This window comes from Protopterus annectens, chromosome 14.part0 (assembly GCF_019279795.1).
Source record: "Protopterus annectens isolate FY-2018-M chromosome 14.part0, PAN1.0, whole genome shotgun sequence".
Taxonomy (NCBI): domain Eukaryota; kingdom Metazoa; phylum Chordata; order Ceratodontiformes; family Protopteridae; genus Protopterus; species Protopterus annectens.
The window spans coordinates 758,916,503-758,938,745 of record NC_056748.1 but is presented as its reverse complement, the minus strand read 5'-3'; the positions used below and the strand labels follow the sequence as shown (position 1 = coordinate 758,938,745).

The window sequence follows — 22,243 nt, the reverse complement described above, 5'->3', positions numbered from 1 at the left end:
TACAGTGAAAAAATAGTAAATTCCCTGATCCTCAGTGTACCATAATCTCCATTTAAAATGCCAAACTCATACTAATGAATCACCCTACATCACATAGGATCATCCATTACCAACAGTTCAAAAGACAGATGCTAGGAAATCAGATATAGTGGTCCAAGAAAAGAAGACAAGAGTAGCATTGATCATGGAAATTGCCACACCCAGTGACTACAGTGTCTTGTGTACAGAGAGATACAAAATCATAAAATATCAGGATCTGCAGGCAGAAACGAGAGCAATGTGGAAGAAAGATACCAAGACAGTTCCAATAGCAGTAGGAGCAACGGGTCTTATAAAAAAGAATTTACAGTCGTATTTATCATTGATGAAAATTTTGTCTCAGTTAATCTCGTTGAGGAAAATTCATTACATAGTCACATATATATATATATATATATATATATATATATATATATATATATATATATATATATATATATATATATATACATAAAAAGAACAGATCCTTGTAGTAATGTCCAAAGGTTTTCCAGCCTTAGGGGTAAGATGTCTCCCACCCTTAAGAAAAAACATAAATCCACATGGAAAACTGGTACTTCAGCATCCAATCTGACGGCTGAGCCTCCTTAAAACCAAGAGAAAAAAAAAACATGAGTTATAGCTAATCCCAGTTGAGACTTCCACATAATCAAGCACTTATAACTTGTTTAGACATCAACACATCTTAACTGAAACATAAAAAAATATTAAATAGATTAGTGATTTTGTACTTAGAGCCTCAGAAGATCTAACTTAGCACTTTCATCCTTAACAAAGCTTCATCAGGGTTAACTACATCTGCTTGTGTGCAATAAATATATCTAAGATATATATATACAAAATGAGCTTTTAAAGACATATGCCACAGTTTTTTTTTCTGACCAAATGAGCTTTGGGTGAAGTGAACCACACACACACACACACACACACACACACACACACACACACACACACACACACACACATACTGAATCCATGTTACTTCGATGTACCTAACTCTGATCCAGTAATGTTGAATCATGAATGTCAACATCCGTCTGTACATGTGCAAAGGTTACTCTGCAAGACATGAGAAACTAAAAACGTGGCTTCTGTATGGTGGCAAGCCGGTTTCCTCCACATTTGCCTGCTAATTATATGTACTAACTATGAGATCACATAATCCTTTATTAATTGTCAACCATCTGCATTGTTGAGCGAAATGGAGCAACAGTACAAAGGCTGATCTTGGCCACAATCCACCAGTCGCATGGAAACCATGATACAGATAGTTGAATACATAGATATCTAATTTCTTATTTTATTTCTGAATATGTAAATATGGACTGGTTCACACTCCTGCACCATCTTACTCATGTGTGCTAACCCAAACCCTACACATTATGTTACTAAAACCCCTTTCCCTAACATAACAGCTACACAAGACCAAAGGACACAGAACACAGACATCACAAAATACGAGCAACACTGAGTTTATCGTCATCGCTAACCCTTACTCTAACCCTAACCAGTGAACACTTGCATATTCACGCCAGCTACTACAACACAGTCATGCACATATTCAGAGCTACTATTTTTTTCATTCAAACATTGATTCTCCTGTATACTCCTGCTTAATTACACTATGTAAACCTAAATTCAAGCATATGTGATCCACTCAAATCAGCTTTAACTCTTGTGCATTCTCTCTTTTCTACACTCACAAAAACCTGTGTGTGTGTGTGTGTGTGTGTGTGTGTGTGTGTGTGTGTGTGTGTGTGTGTGTGTGTGTGTGTGTGTGTGTGTGTGTGTGTGTGTGTGTGTGTGTGTGTGTGTGTGTGTGTGTGTGTGTGTGTGTGTGTGTGTGTGTGTGTGTGTGTGTGTGTGTGTGTGTGTGTGTGTGTGTGTGTGTGTGTAAAGCCCTGTTAATGTCAAAAGTCCACATCTATTTAATATAAATATCTTTTTTTTTCAGAAAGGAAGCATCAATTTCTAAACAAGTTATAAGTGCTTGATTACTCTGAAGTCTCAAGTGAGATTGGCTGAAGTTTGTGGTACTTATTCCTTGGCTTAAAGGGGGCTCAGCCAACAACTTCAGTCCTTGAGAAGTGCCAGTATTATATATATATATATATATATATATATATATATATATATATATATATATATATGTATGTATTTACACACACACACATACACACATACACTCACACACTCACACACACACACACACACACACACACGCACACACACACACACACACACACACACACACACACACACACACACACACACACACACACACACACACACACACACTCACACACATACACACAGATACATAGGTGTGTGGAAAAAAGGCAGTCTGTCAAATATTCAGTTCACCTAATATTCTAAACAACTGAAAACACTTCTGATTGCAGAATGCCAGCATCACTTTGTGGGAAGTCACAGTACAACAGGGAGTTGGATTTTTCCCTTTCCCTGCTGTTGTGCAATCTCAGAGATTGTATATAAAATTAGCACAGGGTGTGGTGGTCCAGGGTGTCATGTTCTCTTGCCAAAAAGACTTTAAATACAAGTTCTCTTTCTTTTTACTATATTTTTGATTTTGATCGAAAATATTGCAGTGTGTGATTTGATGAGTGTTGCTTTCGGTGGACTTCCCTAAAACACACACACACTCTCTCTTTCTCTCTCTCTCTCTCTCTCTATATATATATATATATATATATATATGTGTGTGTGTGTGTGTGTGTGTGTGTGTGTGTGTGTAGACATACACACTCACAAGCTGTGTGCAAATCACATATGCATAAAAGAGAGACATGAAGCTTCAGAAAAACCTTCTCAACTCTCTGCTACATTACTACCTTAAAGGTTAGGGCAGCCAAAACAGTAGTGTACCTGGGCATGAGCTCATGCTATTTTTAGTGCTGTATCTCCTAGAATTTGAATAGGGCTTAGATGATACGGCAGCTTATTTAAGTCCTGGTTCAGGAGGTTTGATGATACATTCTGTCTTTCCCCACTGCTTGCCTGATTACACACACATGCACACACATACACACATATACAGGCTCCCTACAATGCATCTAGAGTCAACTTCTCAAACTGAAAAAGCTGGTATAGCTGAACAAAAATCAGTTGATTGCCAGTTGCATCTTTTTCAGTACAACATCTCCATACAGTGGGGCTCTGGGAATTTATCTTTCCCCATTCTATTGCAGTACTGGAGTTGGTTTATATAATTAACAGGGAGTGTGGGTTGCAGTGGGTCTGCCCCCCCCCCCGTCTGCAAACAAGTCAGTCTTGTTTATCATTGAATCTTTGTGATTCAAAGTAGTGTGTGTTGAAATCATCATGATTCAAACACTTTTAAGACTATGACGTGTGTGAAGTTTTAATATGGAAGTAGTCTTTAAGAGAGAATGTTTACATATGTGAATTTTTTGTTTCAACCTTGTTTCTCAGCCTTTCATCTGTTCTGTATGTGAGACTACGGTACAGCGAGCTCTGGGAATTTGCCTCTTCCTTGTTGTTGTACAATCTCTGACTTAATATATTACTTAGCAGGTGGTTTGCAATGCAGGGGGCTTGTGCCCCTGCAAAATATATTTATACCTTAATCTTTTGAGATTTAATTAAAAAAAATCACTCTTTTTATATTTGTTCTTTAGAGCCCTCAGTATTTAATAATATAATCATATACGTATTTATATATATATATATATATATATATATATATAAAACACACACATATATATATATGTATGCAGAGAGAGAGAGTGCAAGCGAGAAGAAGCAGAAGAAGCTATCATTTATAACTCTGTATGTTTTTGTACATGTGCATATGCTTAACTTAATGTATGTATACATGTCTGTGTGTGTGCATATATGTGTTTCTGTGTGTGTATACATAGATAGATAGAGAGATAGATTGACAGATCTGTATTTAAGAATGTCCCTACCACATTTTTTGTGCTTTCTAGTCACTCAGAAAGATTACACTAACTGTACATGTAGTCTACAATTTGTGGTAACCTTTACGAAGTCCATTCAATATTTAAAGCTGCAAGAAAATCAGTAGGAAAACTAAAATTAGGAGGAAGGAAGTGTGAGTTATGTCTGCATTGTCTCTCAAATCAGAAAAGTGTGCACTTAGTGCAGGAGTTAATGAATACCAGAGATAGTTTACTTTAAATACTGAGCCAAAAAACTAAAAAAAAAAAAAAAAAAAAAAACAAGTCACACAAAAAAATTTTAGGCAACATCCCTTGCACAATACCAAGGTAAGTGCAAATGCCCCAACCCTGGTATTAACAAGATATATTACTACTGTTGCATCTTTCAGTTGGCCAAATTAGGCAGGCTGGAAAGCTATTGATACTACTCACATTCAACGAATATAAAGTAAGCCGCACAAATATAAATACACATATAAATATAGATATAGATAGACACACACACTTATAATTTCAGAATTTAATCTATCATTCCTTTTTCAGTAACGGTTTAAAAATTCAGGACTCAGAAATTGCTGAGTGCCTAAATTTTGAAACTTCAATGAATGAAATTAAATGAATGAAAAGCACTAAAGTTATTAAAGTGAGACTTTGGATTTAATGATGCAGCATCTAGTGAAAGCTGTCAGTAGCTACCTGCCTTGGCAGTCATAATATAAAATCACAACACTGTATGTTCAGCAACTTATAGCAGATAGAGCTGCATTTTTTAACATGTGGTCTTATTTATTTAGATTTGTATGTAACAAACAAGGCATTACAGTGTTATCAATTCATATTTATAAATGAATAAACACCAGTGTTCACTCTGACAGTTGTACTATAACAGCTACATACAAAAGAATAATTATTTAGCTAAAATCAGTGATTATGTTATTGTGCAATAAGAACAACAAATAATACAAGAATGTGCTACACCCCCTAATTGAAACTAATGACAACACAACCCACCAGTGGTAAAGGCAGGAATAGTTGTTTTGTATTTGCAGTTTCCAAATGCTGTCCTTGCCTCTATAACCATTTAAACTGTACAGGCACACTGACTGATGTGCCCCTTATATTGTTTAGTAACTACAAATCTTATCCATCTGTTTCCCTATTAAAATTCTGCTATTTAAATTCTAGTTGGGCAAATCGCAGCTATATATAGTTAAAAATATGCTTATTCAGATAAATATACTCCTCCATCATTGCCACTCCCCTTAATAATAATCAAAAAGTAATGCTACTTACAAACTGCATTCAGAAATATACTTGAATGTTTACAATGAGTATATTTACCTAGACTCATGTAGCCAGTCATTCTCTGCTATAGGTCTCAACTGGTCTTTAAAGCTAGGTGAGGGCAAACTAGTTGATTACTCCTGTAAAAAAACTACTTGTGCATCCCAGGTACTATAAATAGTCATCAGAGTACAGTGTGCAAAGGTTTAGGGCTTTGAAATTGGAGGCCTGTGCCAAAATGTCATCCAACCCCACAGGCATAATATGCCACCCTGAAAAAAGGCACTTAACTTTATTGTATCCCCTGTTCTCCCCAGTAAAAGGCACTTATTTGTCCTAATGGGCAACAGGTTTACTAACATGTGCAAAACACTAGCTAAGTATCCATTGTCTAAAATTGCATTAAGTATTAGGAAAGGAGCAGGCCTTTAATAACTCATTCTTGGCTTAGTTATTTTTTGACACATTCCTCCTCACATAACTTCCATTTTTGTGTCAAATTTTACATGCGTACACTGCCTTCATTCATCATGTTTTTGATTCTTTAGCCCTCTGCCTATCTTTCAAGCTAGTTAGCTATCCATCCAACCATCTGCATCTTTATACATATTGGGCAGTTATAATACACACATACAGATTGATGAAAATATATGGTAATAGCAGATGTCTGATGAGGTAGGTGTATAATTAGCATGGTATGAGAGTTTAAAATGAGACAGGTGTGTGTGTGTGTGTGTGTGTGTGTGTGTGTGTGTGTGTGTGTGTGTGTACACATACAGATACATGCATGCCATAGCAATGCTCCTATGCAATGCACTCAAGCAGCTATCAACAAGTTGAGTGAGATGTTTTTTTTCTTTGCTTATTATACTATTTTCGACATTTGTCCCATATGTTTGAATGGCTAAATGCATTCTCATTGTAGCCATTCAAACATATTTGAGTCACCGCTGTGAGATTTTTGCGTTTGTCCTTTTGATGGACGGACGTAGCACAAACCACTCATGACAAAATGAAGGTAAACCATATTTATCTCATATCATTTAAAGTTTAAAAGTTGAACTATCCTCTTTATCAAGGTTAGGCAATCTTTTTTCAGCATAGTGCCAAACATCATGACCTCTGTTACTGCAAGATGTTTGAGTGCCATGTAAACTGTAAACTGTGAGTAGAAATGATACTTGGACATTCACTATACCATAAGTAGGGTGACTACATTCAACATCAGTTATGTTAATAAAGCTACTCAAATTTGCAAGAAATTTTATGTGTAGGGCTCCTAATCAAGATTCTCCCCATCATTACTCCCCCCGCTGAAGCCCCAGCAATATGTGCTCAAGTGCCTTTTCAGTACTGGTGCTGAGCTTGCTTATGCCTTGCAGGACACTGCAAATGCAGATAGAAGAAAACTGTGGTTTCCTTCTTCTGTTAACTTTGCATTCGTGTGTTTTTTTTATTCATATTTATTTTTGTATCTAATTAAATGCATGTAGGGCTTTCAATCTAAAATCAACCCACTTTATAACCAGGTTTGTCTTTGCAAATATTGACCCCTTGTTGGTATTCCACCGATCTCATTTTAGTTATGCTGAAAATTATTTTTAATAACAGTAGTTGGATTTAATTGAGAATCTCTCATCTTAGTCAACAAAGTAAGTCTGAGTCTTGCATACCAACATACTTAAATATTTTGTTAAAGTATTTATTTATTGCATATAATTTTAGAAATTAAATGACATATTTGTACTGACTTGCCTGTCCTCGTTTTTCACATATTATATTAGATAAATTATTTTAGAGATTAAATGACTTATATGCATACTGAATTCCTCCTAAGGTGGCAATAATATCTTATAAAGACAGTGTATTTTAAATTGACTTTTGTACAAGGTTATATGTGATATAGATATAATGTTTGAATCTGTTTTGAAGATTTGTTATCAACCTTCTATACAATATTCTGTGATGGTGTGGTAGTTAATAAATATCATTAACTATGGAGCAATATACATGGCATATCCTCTTAGGCTAAATGTCCCCCTGTGAAAGGCTACTGTATTACTTAATGTCTAGGTTTTTGATTAGCTGCACACCTTTTCATATTTGTTTTATAAGTCTATAAAGGTCATTGTTGTTGCCCCCCCAAAAAAATATAGTTTAAGGAAATAACGCTATGCATTCAGTAGTTTCTCACATTAGATTGCAGTTACCCATCGGTAAGGCATTAAAAATAGTGTTCCCACAAAAATGAGATCATGCAGTGCTTCTGAGTGGGGGGAAATGCAAAACTAATATACTTGAAAGAGTGAGTAACTTTACAGCACATACAATTTTAATGCTGTACTTCACTAGCTATAACATTGAGCAATTACTGTTTAATTGAAATAGAGGAAATCATAATCCTTGTACAGAAAGACATATGTAAGAGGAGGCCAACAACTAGCCAAGTTAAACCAATTTACCTAAGTATATTAATTAGTTAGGCATGCCTCCACAACGTTTACCATAGTAAAACTGTAACACACAATAGCAGACGGGCGGGGGTAGAAAGAAATTATATGCCTCTGTGTGCAGACTATAACATCCAAAGCTATGCAATTGTCTAATATTATCTGTCAATAGGCTACATGCTTTCTCCATCCAAAGCTAACCTTTCTTTCCCAAAGGCAGGAAACTAAAGCATATATGCTTTTACCTCTGGTTGTACTAGTTGACAGAGTTAAGTTATTTTGCACTTTCTTAAAGGGGAATATGTGCACCATTAGCATATAACAACCAGCTTTGCAAAGCATTTGCAACTAGCATGGCATGTTACATATTTATGCAACTTTAACTGTTGGAATGCTTTTTTATCTTTTGTTTCTTTAATAACAATCAGATTTAGTTCCCCAGATCTTTCAGGCTGCTCCCTTAAAGAACAATCCTCCCAAAGTATCGCTATTGTGAAATATATAAAAACACTACATAACACATCATCTTGTTTTTGGTATCATATAGTAAGAACTGCGCCATCACATGTTTCTTCAGGACACTTAATTTGCAAGTACTCTGTTATGCTAGGGCTATGAATTGCTATGTGGTAAAAAAATAAACTTTACCAGAAGAAAAACTGGCTGCAGTTCTCCAATTTAAAACAAAAGGACCTAAATATTAAACAAAATGAAATTTAATATAACCACAAAGTTAATGCCAGCTCTCTCTCTCTCTCTCTCTCTCTCTCTCCTGTATACACTTGACATTGTCTTTCTGTCTTAATATGATGAGAATTAAGTTTCATCCTAATTATGTGCTGTTTCAACTAAAAGACCTTACACAAAGAAAAACGTGGTCCGTTTAGACCGGCTTGCATTTTTGTACTTGTTGCAGCAAAGCGGCATATTCGGCCTTTTTAAACCATCATTCTAATTTATTACCATAAACATTACTATTTTAATTTCTGCATTTTCTTATAAATCCCAGATATATTTATATTTCTGCAACCGGACAAAACAAGTTAATGTTGAATTATGCATTACCCCTGCTCCCCCTACAAATTAAATAAACTAACTCCGAGATCGCACTACATTGAGGAAAATGGAAGTTACGTCCACATCTGCGCGAATCGGCCGGTGGGGTACGCACGTACAGTATCACCCGTGTTGAAATACTTGTCTGATACCCTTACTCTTTCCTCGCATTTAAATGATTTTTCTGCAAGGTATTTTAACATTATTACCACAAATTTCTTGAAAATGTTTAAAAGGTGGCCATACTTCTATGATCCAGATGCAGGTGTATAAAACCTCTGCAGCAACCTTCTTCAGTCTCTGTCTTTCGCGCGCGCGCGCGCACACACACACACACACACACACACACAACATACCTCTCAAGTGTACCTCATTATGAGGAACGTACTTCATTTGGGGTCTTAAAAAGTTCATGTTCCTCAAAGTTCCACATTGAAACAATTTGTCACACATTCAGTGTTAGGAATGTTTTAAGTGAAATCCACGGTAAATATAAATTTATCATATTAATTCATTAAAGGATATTCTTTATAAGTAAAACCAGCACATTTTAACCATCCTATGACCTTCCTATTTGAAGTTGTTAGTAAGCCATTAGTATGTGTTTCACATTTTGCCCATTTGTTCCACATTATGAAGGCGAGTCTTCCTCATTTTAGAGATGGAAGGTTGAGAGCTATGACACACATACAGCTTTTGCGGCAGTAAAAGCTCGTAAACAGCAGTACTCCATTGAACAGTGTTGTACCATTGTACTTTTTTATTGCCTTTGCGTATGCAGTGGGTTTTTCCGTGTGTTTATGTCTTGCATTGCTCTGGGTTGTGCTCTTGTTGTTTCTTTTCTTGGTTCTCCTTGTTTTTGAGTTATTTTTTCTGGTATGACTCCATTATTCTACAATATTAGATCTCCACATGTTGCAAACACAAAGCCGCTGCAATAATAAAAGCATTGCATGGCTTTACTTATGATGTACATACTTGCTGAATTTTATTTTAACCTACTGTGAAATGCCTGTTATGCTGTATGGATGCACGACTATTTTTTTTTTTTTTTTAATTGTTTAGCTGTATTCGCATGCCACAAAACCTCTGGTGATTAAAAATCATAGCTGGGGATCAGAAAGATAAGTACTGTCTAAGTTCTCGCAGTATAACTTATCCGTATACTAAATCTCATGTAGTTAACTTAGTGACAGAGCATCACTGAATGGGCTTTGCTTATTTATTTGATAAGACAGTTCCCCATAAACATGTCTGTCTTTATGAGGATCTTCAGTAAATCGTGGAGGAGCTAGGCTGAATCTGAGAACCAAAATCATTTATGTAGCATTGCTGACGGAACTTTACTGTTTTTATTACTCCTGCATAGTGTTTTGACATCCTGTCCCCTTTCGTGTTCTATACCTATCTCGGGTTGGCTTCAAAAAGATCCACTTGGATCAGTGCTCTGTCCTGGATAAGAAATATAAACTTCACAAGCTCGCACATTTATACAAGCCAACCATAAAGCCTTCCAGTGACGCAAGAAATGGCAGCTGTGACGGAAGACAGTTTCCTTACTGTTAGCCCGTCTAGTTCCTGTGGATAGAAACTTTTACTTCACTGACGATTCATGCATTTAATTACCACGTTGCATAGCTCTCAACTGTCCGGAACATGACAGAATATTCCTACTTTTGCTCTTATTTTGGTGAGTAACTCGCAAAACGTGACAATCGGAAAAATCATTGAAGCTTTCAGTTACTAAACAATGACAGACGTATGAGTTCCTTATTTCTGGATCCTTTGGAAAAGCGTGCTAATACAAAACCTGTTATTCTATTAACGTTGTATGTTTATAACAGCATTTTTTTTAATCTGCCCTTAGTTTTGGGGCTTTTCTTCCCTCGTTGTTTTTGGATTTTGCCCTTGATTCTTTTGTGCTAGGAAGTTGAAAGGTATGCAGCATTGCAAGAAGCTGTACAAAAAATGGGTACGCGCTAAAATTAATGAAATTTGTTTTAGGTTGTGTATATCTCTGGAATATGCGCAACTGGTTGGATTCGAATAAAAAGTAGCAAACATTTTTTTTTAAATTATGCAATACTATTTCGCTTGGTCAAAGAGCTCTAATAATTCTTTGCTGACTAAAGTAAATTAGTACAAAATATGAAGCACAAACCATAGAAGGCTGGCAGCACCTGCAAAAGGAAAAGTGAAAATATCCTCTATGATGAAAGAAGAAATGTCTTAAGGGGCAGCACAGCAATGGCAAATAGCTTCAAAATGACTACCCCACCAATTCCACATTGCAATTTAACACTTTCCAAAAGTGCTAACAAAAAAAATGTAATGATCAAACTAAATGCAAATAAACAAAAACACAATCATAATTCGAATATTAGACTAACAAATAAATAAATGAATAATCATAATATCGATGAAACCAACATCATCCAAACAGCTGCGCGATCACGATGGAACAGAACAATAACATGCTCTAATCGGTTCAGCCTATAAAAACGTTAAAAAAAAATAGAAAACAAAACCCAAAGAAGTATAGACGTACCAAAGTTAGAAGGCAAACTTTTGTGTACTGCAATCACCTCGGTTTATATTCTTTACTAAAATATCAAAATGTGGTTATTTAATACAGTTATTGCTTAAAATAGATTAATTAGCAGACAACAAAACATAAATTATAATACGATAAGTCTTGCACTATAAAGGATAAATGGTGGAATGCAGACAGACCAATAAACTATATGTCCTGAGGGGTATATTAATGAACAACATTTTTAAATATTGCATTAAATGGCATAAAACCATTATTGTCTGTATACTTATCTAAGAAGTTAGGAACACTACAACGAATTAATTTCTTAAAAAGCAAAGGAAAACTGCGTTCTGTATAATATTTTTGCCTCGTGTTTGATTACGCCTAATAACAGCCTAGTTATTTAATTCCTTATTAGGGATACGTACCCTCTTATTAGAGAAAGTGGTTGTGTCATACCTCTCAATGTTCACACTGTCTTCATAAGATATGTCTCCCATTAAGGTTCTGAAACAATCTTTGCCCTTTTGCCCTACACGGAGAAGCTAATTTTGCACATTCCCCGATGGTATTTGTTTTGTATATTTAAAATTATTAGCAAAGCTCTGAAATGTCTCTCTGAAAAATTGTATCTAAGTATTTTGCTTTTGTGACAAGTATACAAAACTGTGAGGATTATAATCAACGAAATTAAGCTAGATATTATAGTCACAACCTTCTTATGCTTCCTAGAGATCCTCTCACTCTGACAATATCTGAGTAAATAGTACTATTTTACAAATGCGCCTAATTATTGTTCCTTTTTTCCTTATCCTTAAGTGAAGCGGTTAAGAATTTCACACTGCGCACACACACATTACATATACTGAGGCTCTTGACTTGGCAACCATATTTCTCCATTGTTTCTGGTTCTACAAAAAGGTCCCTTATTTTGCGTCGTATTTTGCCCTGTCCCCCATCATTTTTTTTCTGTTAAATCACTGAGGATTACAACCAGTCAATAATGGCAAATATGAGAGTGTCATACTTATTGTTCAGAAAATGTCTATTGATACAAAAACTATTGTTCTACTAACGTTGAAGTGAAATAAGAATGAAATTTAAAATACACTCTCTCTGTTTTGCCTGTAATACTTTAGAAAAGTAATGCGATGCATGCTGCCATCCTACCCTCCTAGCAGAGATACAGAGTAGTGTACTAGTTCTCCACATGTCAGGAAGAAGGGCGATGTACAAGCATGGGGTAAGTTGCTGTAATTAATTTAATTATGTAAAATGCACTCGGATATTTATAGCTTGTTATTATTCACAGATCCAGGGTCTATTAAGAAAATAACACCTACGGTGGACCATTTTTAACTACAGGCCAGTTGACGGGATATCAAGCATAGAAAGGATGATAGCCTATCTGCTGCGCATTAGTTTCCAAGTCAGCAATGACTTATAGTGACTTTAATCAAGGGTTCTATTTTGTTACAAAAAGAAGGTATTAGACAAGGCAGAAGTATTTTTAAAAAGCTTACATATATAAAAGTATTACTGTCCATACCTCACAAGTGTACCTCATTATGAAGAATGTTTGTCATTTTGAGTCGTAAAAAGTTCATATTCTTCGTAGTTCCACATTGAAATGGACTATCACACATTCATTGTTAAAACTTTTTTTATCTTATACCCATGCTAAATAGTGCAGAATCATGCTGATTTATCAAAACGACTTTCATAAGTATAACCTAATAGTCATACCCTGAACTTTCTAGTTGAAGATGTTAGAAAGCTGTATCATAATTCTCAAGTGTACCTCATTAGGAGGAATGCTCTTCATTTTGTGTTTTAAAAAGGCTGGCTTCCACGTTCTTCCACACTGAAGTGGACTAGCACACTATTTGGTGTTACGACTTTAACCAATATCCGTGGTAAATAATACAGAATCAGGTTAATTGATTAAAACAAATTTTAGTTAGCATAAAGTAACACGTATAACCATCTTGTGAGCTTTTTAGTTGAAGTTCGTGAACTGCTTGTTCCATATTTTGCCCAATAGTAAGTGCTCCACATTTTGAACAATTATTTTAATGAATTGCTTTATTGAAGCCATTTGGTTTTGTATATCAGGATGTTGAAGTGTTGCGCGTTTTATTTCCTTCTGTGAGGGCCACTCAACCCAGACGCTAGACGAATTGAAATGCCTTATCATTTTAATAAAAACAGCATTTTGGAGTTATTATATTAGGAACTGCAGATTATACTTTTAATTGTTGACACTCTTCGATTTCCTTACACTTAAGCAATGCAATCTTCATACAGATTTCAGAGGAATAATATGCATATATTCCATCGAGATAGATAGATAGATAGATAGATAGATGAGCGCGCGCGCGCGCACATTTTAGACATGTGATACAGACGTTTAAGTATGTATCACACTGAAGTTGAGAATAATGATTTCTTCCATAACTGTGTGTGACTGAATCAATACAGTTTTTCATAGGCTGCACAGTGTCAATTGGAAGTGGTAAAAGAGGACGCCATACGAGGCAATGAAATAGATACTGAAAAGTGAACAAGGTATTCACCAAAAGCAGAGAGTAATAGAGGCTATTTTTTTTCCAGACAGGCTGTAATATATGAATCCCCACCACACACACACACTCTTCTAACTGCGCATAATCTGTGCAACAAAGAAGTTGCTTCCATTCCCTTACACTTAAGGAAGGTAATCTCTATAGACCCTTATATGGAAAAACATATGTACATTTAGTCATCACCACAAACCTCCATTCAGAAGGCTAATACAGATAGAAGAAAGACAGACAGATAGAGCATTCGTGGCATTATTCCTGTGTTTGGCTGTGTATGTTGGTTTGGTTACAAGATCAGTGTTAAGATAACAATTATTCCACTAGGCAAGGGCACAACTTGTACTACAACCACTTAACAGGTGATTACATATTTTTAACAACTAACTAGCTATTGCCTAACCTTCAATCCTCTCAGCCATCCAAACTGCAACAGTTTTATAATAAGTTTGCAGGTAACCACATTAACCAAAAAAAATCAGTCCCCTAACCGGGTGGAACTACCTAATCTGTTAGCCTACATTAACATTAAGACTGCCCACAACATCCTGAACAGGCCAGTTCGTCATGCCACCAGGCAGTTATTAAACTGGTACTTGCACTACAGAGATCTACCTCATCATTTACTGCTTACTCAAAGATTTAAAAATCATGACGGTGACTGCCTATACTCTATATAAGTTGCTAATTTGTGGAACTGTCTCCCAGCAAACATGAACAATATCTCATCTTGAAATCACACCGGTCAATAAAAGGGTCCTGCACTTGTAACACTCCTGTTACTTACCTCCTTCTCATGCTAATCTTTTTCCATCCATATTTTTAAATCCCAGTAACATCATATATATTGGCAAAATAGCCCTACCCTTGCACCAGTACCATTTGTAAGCCCCCTCCTTATGCAGCTAAACCATCATAAAATCATCAGTTGGTCACCTCTTTACATAAGTGAATAACTGTGTTGATAAAATATGCACATGCTTCACCCGAAGCATGTGAGCAACAATTTCAAAGTACATTTGTACATAAACTGTAAAATAATGCTGAATGCTCTCTAGATATATGCGGCTTGAACATGCTGTAAATACTGTATAGTGTGCTTTGCATGGCGATCAGCTGCTAATCTATATATACAATGAAGTAATATATTTTTATTGTTAGCTCGCGCTAATTTACTATGAAAAAGTATGCAATTTGGAGCTTTTCTGTTGAAAGGAGGCTCTGCCATTCAGAATCTCCCGGTAAGCAAAGGCAACCAAGCAAACACATAGTATACACATACATTTTTCGGTACCCTTTTAATTTTATTAGTGGTATTTTTCAGACCTGAGAAAATGTTCCCATTTCTGAGTCACCTGTGTAAAAAGCTAATTCAATGCAGGGGAGTTAATAAACAACATTCACCTTTGACTTATGGTGTCTTTTTGGGTGGGTGTGTATGTAATTGTTTTTGATGCAGTAACTTACTGAAAGCCAATTGCTATGTGTTTGCTGTTTATTACGACAAAGAGGGCACAGCTATAACCTCCAGACTTAAAATCGATGTTTTTATAGATCACTGTTATTTATTAATCTTTATTTTAATAAACTCGTTTTACTGTTGTAATATGAAAAGGTAATGGCATGCACATATTAGTAGCTTCTTCACAAACACAGAAGATCTCCATATGTCAAAAATGTACATTTTGTACTGTCAATAACTATTAGCTAAATAGATTTCTATGTTGCAGGGCGCTGAAACGTATTGTTCATTTACATAACAATCACAATAAACATTTCTGCCATCAAGTACTATAAACTTACAACTAAACTTTATCTATCAGATCGATGGACCCTGTAAATCGTCAGGAAAAATGCCACTGTTTTTCAGCATGTCCTATCATCAATCCATGTATTCTTATTCAGAATTCTGTGCACACAGCCATTATATGAATTATTTATTATCTATCTGACAAACCTACTAATACACATCTTCAAATGGTCAGTGTTCAACATTTACTAATGCATAATTATCTATTATGCTGGAATAGTTGCCTATACTTTCATAAAAATGCAATCTTATTAGAAAATGAATGTCTGATTCTTAATGTATATTACTTAATGTCTATTTATGTATATTACTGAATGTTTAAATTATTGTAATATGTTCGAGCTTTTCTCCACGGGCAGCCACTGAATTTTTTTTAACTAAACCCAGTCATACAAACCTGGCAAACAAAATCAAAATAAAAAAAATAATAATAAACAAAATAAAACAATGAAAGATAAAATCCTCGCCTCAAGGACACTTGTTCTGCAATCTGGATTAAAATGCATTTTCTGAATAAAAAAAATGCAAATACCATGCCGGGGATTGTACAGGACTTGTGCTAACTGCTTTGTCACATAAGTGTCTTTATTTATAGGGGCAGCTCAAAAGTCAGACTTTTGAGCAAATGCCTTAAAATAAATAAAACAACGTTTCACTGGGGCTTGCTTAGTTTATTGTTCGTTATACTGCATCCACACATTCACAAAACGATAAGGAAAAATATTTGATAAGGAAAAATATTGGGAAGGATTTTCTGTAAACTGCGTTGGGCAGGCTAATATTTCATTGTAAAAACTGTGTGTGGAATTTTTAAAACTATGGATATGAAATAGCACAATAACTATTGGAACTTATTTATTTAGTTTGTTCATTACGCTATAATGTGCTGTTGGAATACGGTTATAACTTGAAAACGTTTATGCAAACCACCTCTCAATCGTGTTCTAAATGCTTTTTTAAATGGTCATAAAATAAGGGAACACCAGAGCTTAGCTTAATTCCTCTTTTGACATTTAGAATTTTCTAGTGTAGCCATTGAAATTAATGACAATATTTATCAATTTGCGACCACATGTTCCTACTCTCCTACCGTCTACCCCCCCCCCCCCAAATAAATAAATAGACAGAAATAGACGGGAAACAGTACACTTGTGCTGTGCTGATGAGGCCATAACAAGGGCGAAACATGCATATCCACAGCTAGTGGGGGTTGGCTTTATTTGCCTGGATTTGTCCATTAAACGACTTAAAAAGAAAAAAATATATGGGCATTCAGGATCGCCATATAGCTGAAAATTCCTGATGTTCTTAAGGGTCATTTCATAAATCTTTAACAACCAGAATTGACGAAGTAATTGGAGGACATAGATAGTAACTATTAATTGACATACACATCCAGGTGACTGGTTATACAGGGGACCAGATATTGTTATTGTATAACATTCTTTTGAAAGTTGACTTTGTTATGTACATTAAGTGGTAGAATAACAATGCATCAAGCACACCTTGAAGGACTGGAAACACATTTGTTTGGTTTTATTATTCTTTTTCTATGTATATTAAAATACATAAATACAAATTTGCATATATATCTACATACAGTACTTTACACAGTGTGAATTATGGGTATCATTCCCGCTGCCCCGACTTGCAACTATTAAAAAGCATTTATTCTAAACATCTTCTTCACTGTTGTCTGTTGTAAGTTTAAATATTGTTATACACATATATTCTGACTTTTGTGAATCATAATTCACCCGAAAGATGATGGGGAAAGTACTTCCATGAGTGTACCCTTGCTAAAATTGAAATGTATGGTTTTGGCTTAACCCCCCCCCCCCCCCCCCCCCCACACACACACACACACACACACGTCTCTCTGAGCTGTAAAGAGTATTTTTCCCTTTTCATTCAGTCAAAATTTGAAGTCTGTTAAAAAGAACACAAATGTTTGCACAAGAACCGTGTGTGTGTGTGTGTGTTTGTGTGTGGTGTATTCACGCGAATATAGATAAAAGAGATTGCAAATGTGTATACACAACTGTACTCGTGCTTCTCAGTTTGCACAAATCGACCCTCATAAAGTTGTGACTCTCTTTAGTTCTTGTTAGAAATCAGTTATCTAAACAAGTTGGGAATAGCACCATTTTTTCCTTGATGTGATATTGAATAAGTGTTATCATGTATCTGGTTAAGCATTACTCGAGCAAACTACCTATACATTATTGCATATAACATGCTGATTGTTGAATTGCTGTCGTGCAAACAACAACTAGTGAGGCATAAGTTATTCAGTTAGTAAAGCCTTCCTCACGTGTCTATTTACAGCGGTATCATTTTACCTAAAAACCTAGAAATATTAAATCATACCAGAAAATACACATACGGCATTCAGTAAGTCAACGCGTTCTTCTGACACTAACATATTTTCCTTATATGACTCCCCTCAAACTAATTAGCAGATGGAGAGACTCCGTATTTAGAAAAAATGGCTCACAGCAAAGATCAGCAACATTAGATCATAGATGCATAAATTAAGTTAAATAACTGTACATGTTAAAACATCACTTATTTCTTACGGGAGGTGGTGATGCTGCTGCCTACGTGTGTCTTGTAACCCGGACAGGACAGTAATAAGAGTAGATGCAAGTTCAGCTTGAACTGACTGAAGTTAGCTGCTTCTTTCTAAGACTTTATAATGTGTTAGAAAACTTAATAAAAGGGTCACTGTAATGTCTTACTGCAGCTAGTCACAGTTTTTTTTCCTTTGGAGGGTGGCATGAGAGACTGCTCTGGGCTGATAAATATATTCAGTTTGAAATTTGAAGTCTGTTAAAAAGAATGATTATCTCAAGAGTCAATCTACATTCTTAAAAGTCACATCGTTTATGCATGCTAACCAGAGTGAACTTGAAATGTCTTACCTCCACTTTGTTCTCCGGTTCTGGAACCAGGTTTTCACCTGGGCATCTGTCATTTTGAGGGCCTTAGCCAAGGCTGCTCTCTCTGCCGAGGCTAAGTATTTCTGCCTATGGAAGCGCTTCTCCAGCTCGCAGATCTGCAACCTTGTGAACGATGTCCTGGGCTTCTTCTTCTTTGGTGGGGTCCGGTTCTGGTACGGGTGACCTATACGGCGTGTTACAGTGAAGGGTGAGAGGGCCACTGGATTGGGAGACAGACAGGGCAAAAGCAAGCAGCAAAACATCAGCAGAACTCCAAAAGCAGTGCAGGCCAAGAAAAAAGTGAGGGGCCATAGAGTTTGTTAAGTTTAAAAAAGCACAACAGCAGACAGACAAGCATATACAAACACTTGCATACGCGTAGCTTTGGCAATAGGCGACCTCTTCGATATCATACAGTTGTATTTTCAACTAACGCAACTGCTAATGCAAACACGTGTATGTCTTAAATTATACGATGCACAACAGACAGTAGCCAACAGAGGTAACCTATGGGAGAATAAATTTAGAGAACTAAATTGTTAGAACGGTTTCCTGACAATATGCTTGATGTTTTCAGAGCAGACTTTTACTTACTATTTATGATGCAGATAAACAATTAACACTACAGAACCAAAGCAGAGCTAAATATCGATAAATAAAGGTAAATGGATTATTTGACATTTGGTATTTATTTTCAAACACGGAAAGGGCTTGAGTGGCTCCAGTTTTGTTATACTCAGGAGACCAACCCTGGTGTGCTTGCACCAGCTGTAACCGACTGTTGACATTGATGGCAGTTTTTTTAAACAGTGACACACACCTTTTGCAGTGGCTACAACTTCACAGAGTAGTAGTAAGTCTGTGTTCTAGTTGTATCGTGTTTGACTTTGACTTATGGATACATAAAAGTAGTAGGCCTAGCTAGTTATTTGCAAGGTACGAGTGGTTGGCAGCTTTGCTCTGTCTTCACTTAAGTCAGTAGCTGTGAAATGCATGAATGTTGTTGACCATTAAACAAATGTTTCCAGAAAAAAACAATTAATAAATAAATAGTAGCTTTTTAGTTGTCTAGTGCAACAAAGGCCAAGGCCTTTCGATGCATAAATACTGGTTTGTAAATTAAAGATCTTAATTTTTTGTTAATGTGTGTGCAATTTTCAGTAATAATAAGAATTTCTGTTTCCTTGTGTATTTAATAAATTGTATGACTATAGATGCATAAACTAGTCTGTTATATTCATAATTTATTTTAAATGGAATGCATTTTTTAAAGTAAACACTCTGCAATCGACAACTACGTGCACAATAAATGTTACCATTTGCAATTTATTAATGCATATTGAAATTTTAAATATTGCACATTACCTCTTTGCTATACTCTATTAATTTGGGTTCCTTTTAGTAAAAGGGTCAATTTGGCAAGTCCATTTAATCTTAAATAGAATAAAATGTATAATTTTGTCTGCTTCTGTAAAATCAAAACAGGCTTCACACGAACAATGGGAAAACGAAAACATTAACTCTGCCACCTCATAAAGATATATACCTAATGAAAATTGAAGCGTGATCTAGGATTTTTTTAACTTAATCAACGGGGAAGGAGATGAATATGTTAATGTATAATTAGTCAAATAAAAAGTATGCATTACAGCCAATTTTATTCAATGTATTCTGTACAACATTGCTCATTTGTGGAATCTGTGTGCATATTTTAATCGTGAAAAGCATTGCCCTGTTTTTCTTCTTTCTCCCGATGTGTATAATGTATATTACAAATTACACCCGCCTCCTAAAAAAGTCTGTTGTGCATTGATGTACTTTATTTACTGATTTAAGTCTAAAATGAAGCCTGTATAATTTGCACTCACATATGCAATTTTTAATTGGCACGTTCTATGTGTTTCTTTCTTCTATATCCGCAAGCACAGATGTTAGAGTTGCCTTTGTTTATTAAATGTTACCCACATTAGGAAAGGTGACATTGTCACTATATATGTATACACATGCATATGTGTGTGTGTGTCTGTCTGTGCACATACATAAACTGGCAAGGTGTGTGTATGTGTGCAAAAAGGGTATCTTATGCTCATACGTGTATGCACAGGGACAGACATGACTTTTAATTCATTACTTATGAAAATATAAATAATCTGAATTGATATTTTGGCAGGTATGTGTTAATTTTCTGATGCAAGTACAAATACTCTTGCATTTTCATACAAATTAGTATGTTTTCATTTACGGAACAGTTTTCAACGTTTGTTTTGGCTTTCCTGCATGTTCCCAATTCTATTTAATAATTACGCAATTCACGTTTACTACTACAATGGACAATAAATGTACCCGATTCAGAGCCCCATAAGTACCTCTGGAGGCATTTCACGTATTTGTGTACTAACAGTTTGACAAGAATGGTAACCAGCTATAAAAAGCACTAGGGAGATAGCTATGTGTGAGATGAAATGCAGACAAACGCAAAAGCATCGTTGTGCTGACCATTTTTTTTTCTTAGAATACTTACCTGTAAATCTGTCCTTAGTGTATCTTCTGTTACTTTCCATCCAGGGAAATGTAAGACCTGTGAGACTGTTTATGTTATTCATGCTTCCCATGCTGGGGACAGTATGCATACCGGTGGTGATGGGCTGGTGGACATTGTTGGCCAGCGGTCGGTGTGCTGGCACTCGGATCACACCCGCAGAGTTCAAGTTATTTCCACTCATGTTCATGCCCATGTTCATATTGTAAGAGCCCGTTAACGATGCCACGCTGCAAGCACTGCTATTGTAACCTCCTTGCGGCGTACAACTATTGTTGTAGTTGCCTGCCATTGTGTTATATGAGCTGCTCATAATGCAACCCAGGCCATAATCTGAGTCCTGTAGTCTAGAGCTAGAGATCATACAACTCCCTTGGTCAGGATTGTTTAAGATTTGATCAATTCCAAAGCTGATGGGTTCGGCGTGGCTCTGGTGGACGTGGTGATGAGCCCCTATATGATCCATAATGCGAAAAACCCCGAACGCACAGCCCAATCCTAATCCAGTTTGTCTGTTTGCAGGAAGGAAAAAAAAGTTTCGTTTCGCTTGACTTGCTCCCAAAGAGTTGAGAATTGTGGAAGTGAAGAAGACGGAGCTGATGAGAACGTATTATTTTTGCGTGCCGCTGGACTTGTCTGGCGTTGAAAGTGGAACATCAATCATGCTGCCAGAAGGCCTGGCCGAGATGTTAACTTGCAGTTTTATGCCCTGAAGCTCTCATTGGCTGCAAAATGAAAAAGTCCAGTTGAGTGGCAGGCTCAAGGAAAGGGAAAAAGGGAGTCTTCGTTACTAACCAAGCCCCAAATCAAATATTTGCCAAGGCGCTTCCATATAAAGACACGCGGCTAGCTAGCAAAAGAGTTTTTACTGGAGTTGCACCACACACACACACACACACACACACACACACACACACACACACACACACATGTTTACCAGGCAGTTGATAAAAACAGAAAAGCGTTGTGTTCTTTTACATACATAATGGTTTGCAGTATTTACCCTTTTGGCAATGCGCATAAAACCCACTGTTTAACTAAACTACTTGAAACATATCGGTGCT

The 22,243-nt window shown here is 36.1% G+C and overlaps 1 protein-coding gene across 1 annotated transcript in view; it reads right to left on the bottom strand.

Annotated features, from left to right (window-relative positions):
- Positions 1-21,810, bottom strand: part of TLX1 (T cell leukemia homeobox 1) — a 73,401-nt gene extending 51,591 nt beyond the window's left edge. The window contains exons 1-2 of the mRNA XM_044055686.1: positions 21,162-21,810; positions 18,623-18,860 (exon numbers count right to left, since the gene is read on the bottom strand). Of these exons, the coding sequence (XP_043911621.1) occupies positions 18,623-18,860; positions 21,162-21,645 (722 nt within the window). The 5' untranslated portion in view covers positions 21,646-21,810. The remainder of the gene's footprint in view (positions 1-18,622; positions 18,861-21,161) is intronic.
- Positions 21,811-22,243: the final 433 nt, after the last annotated feature.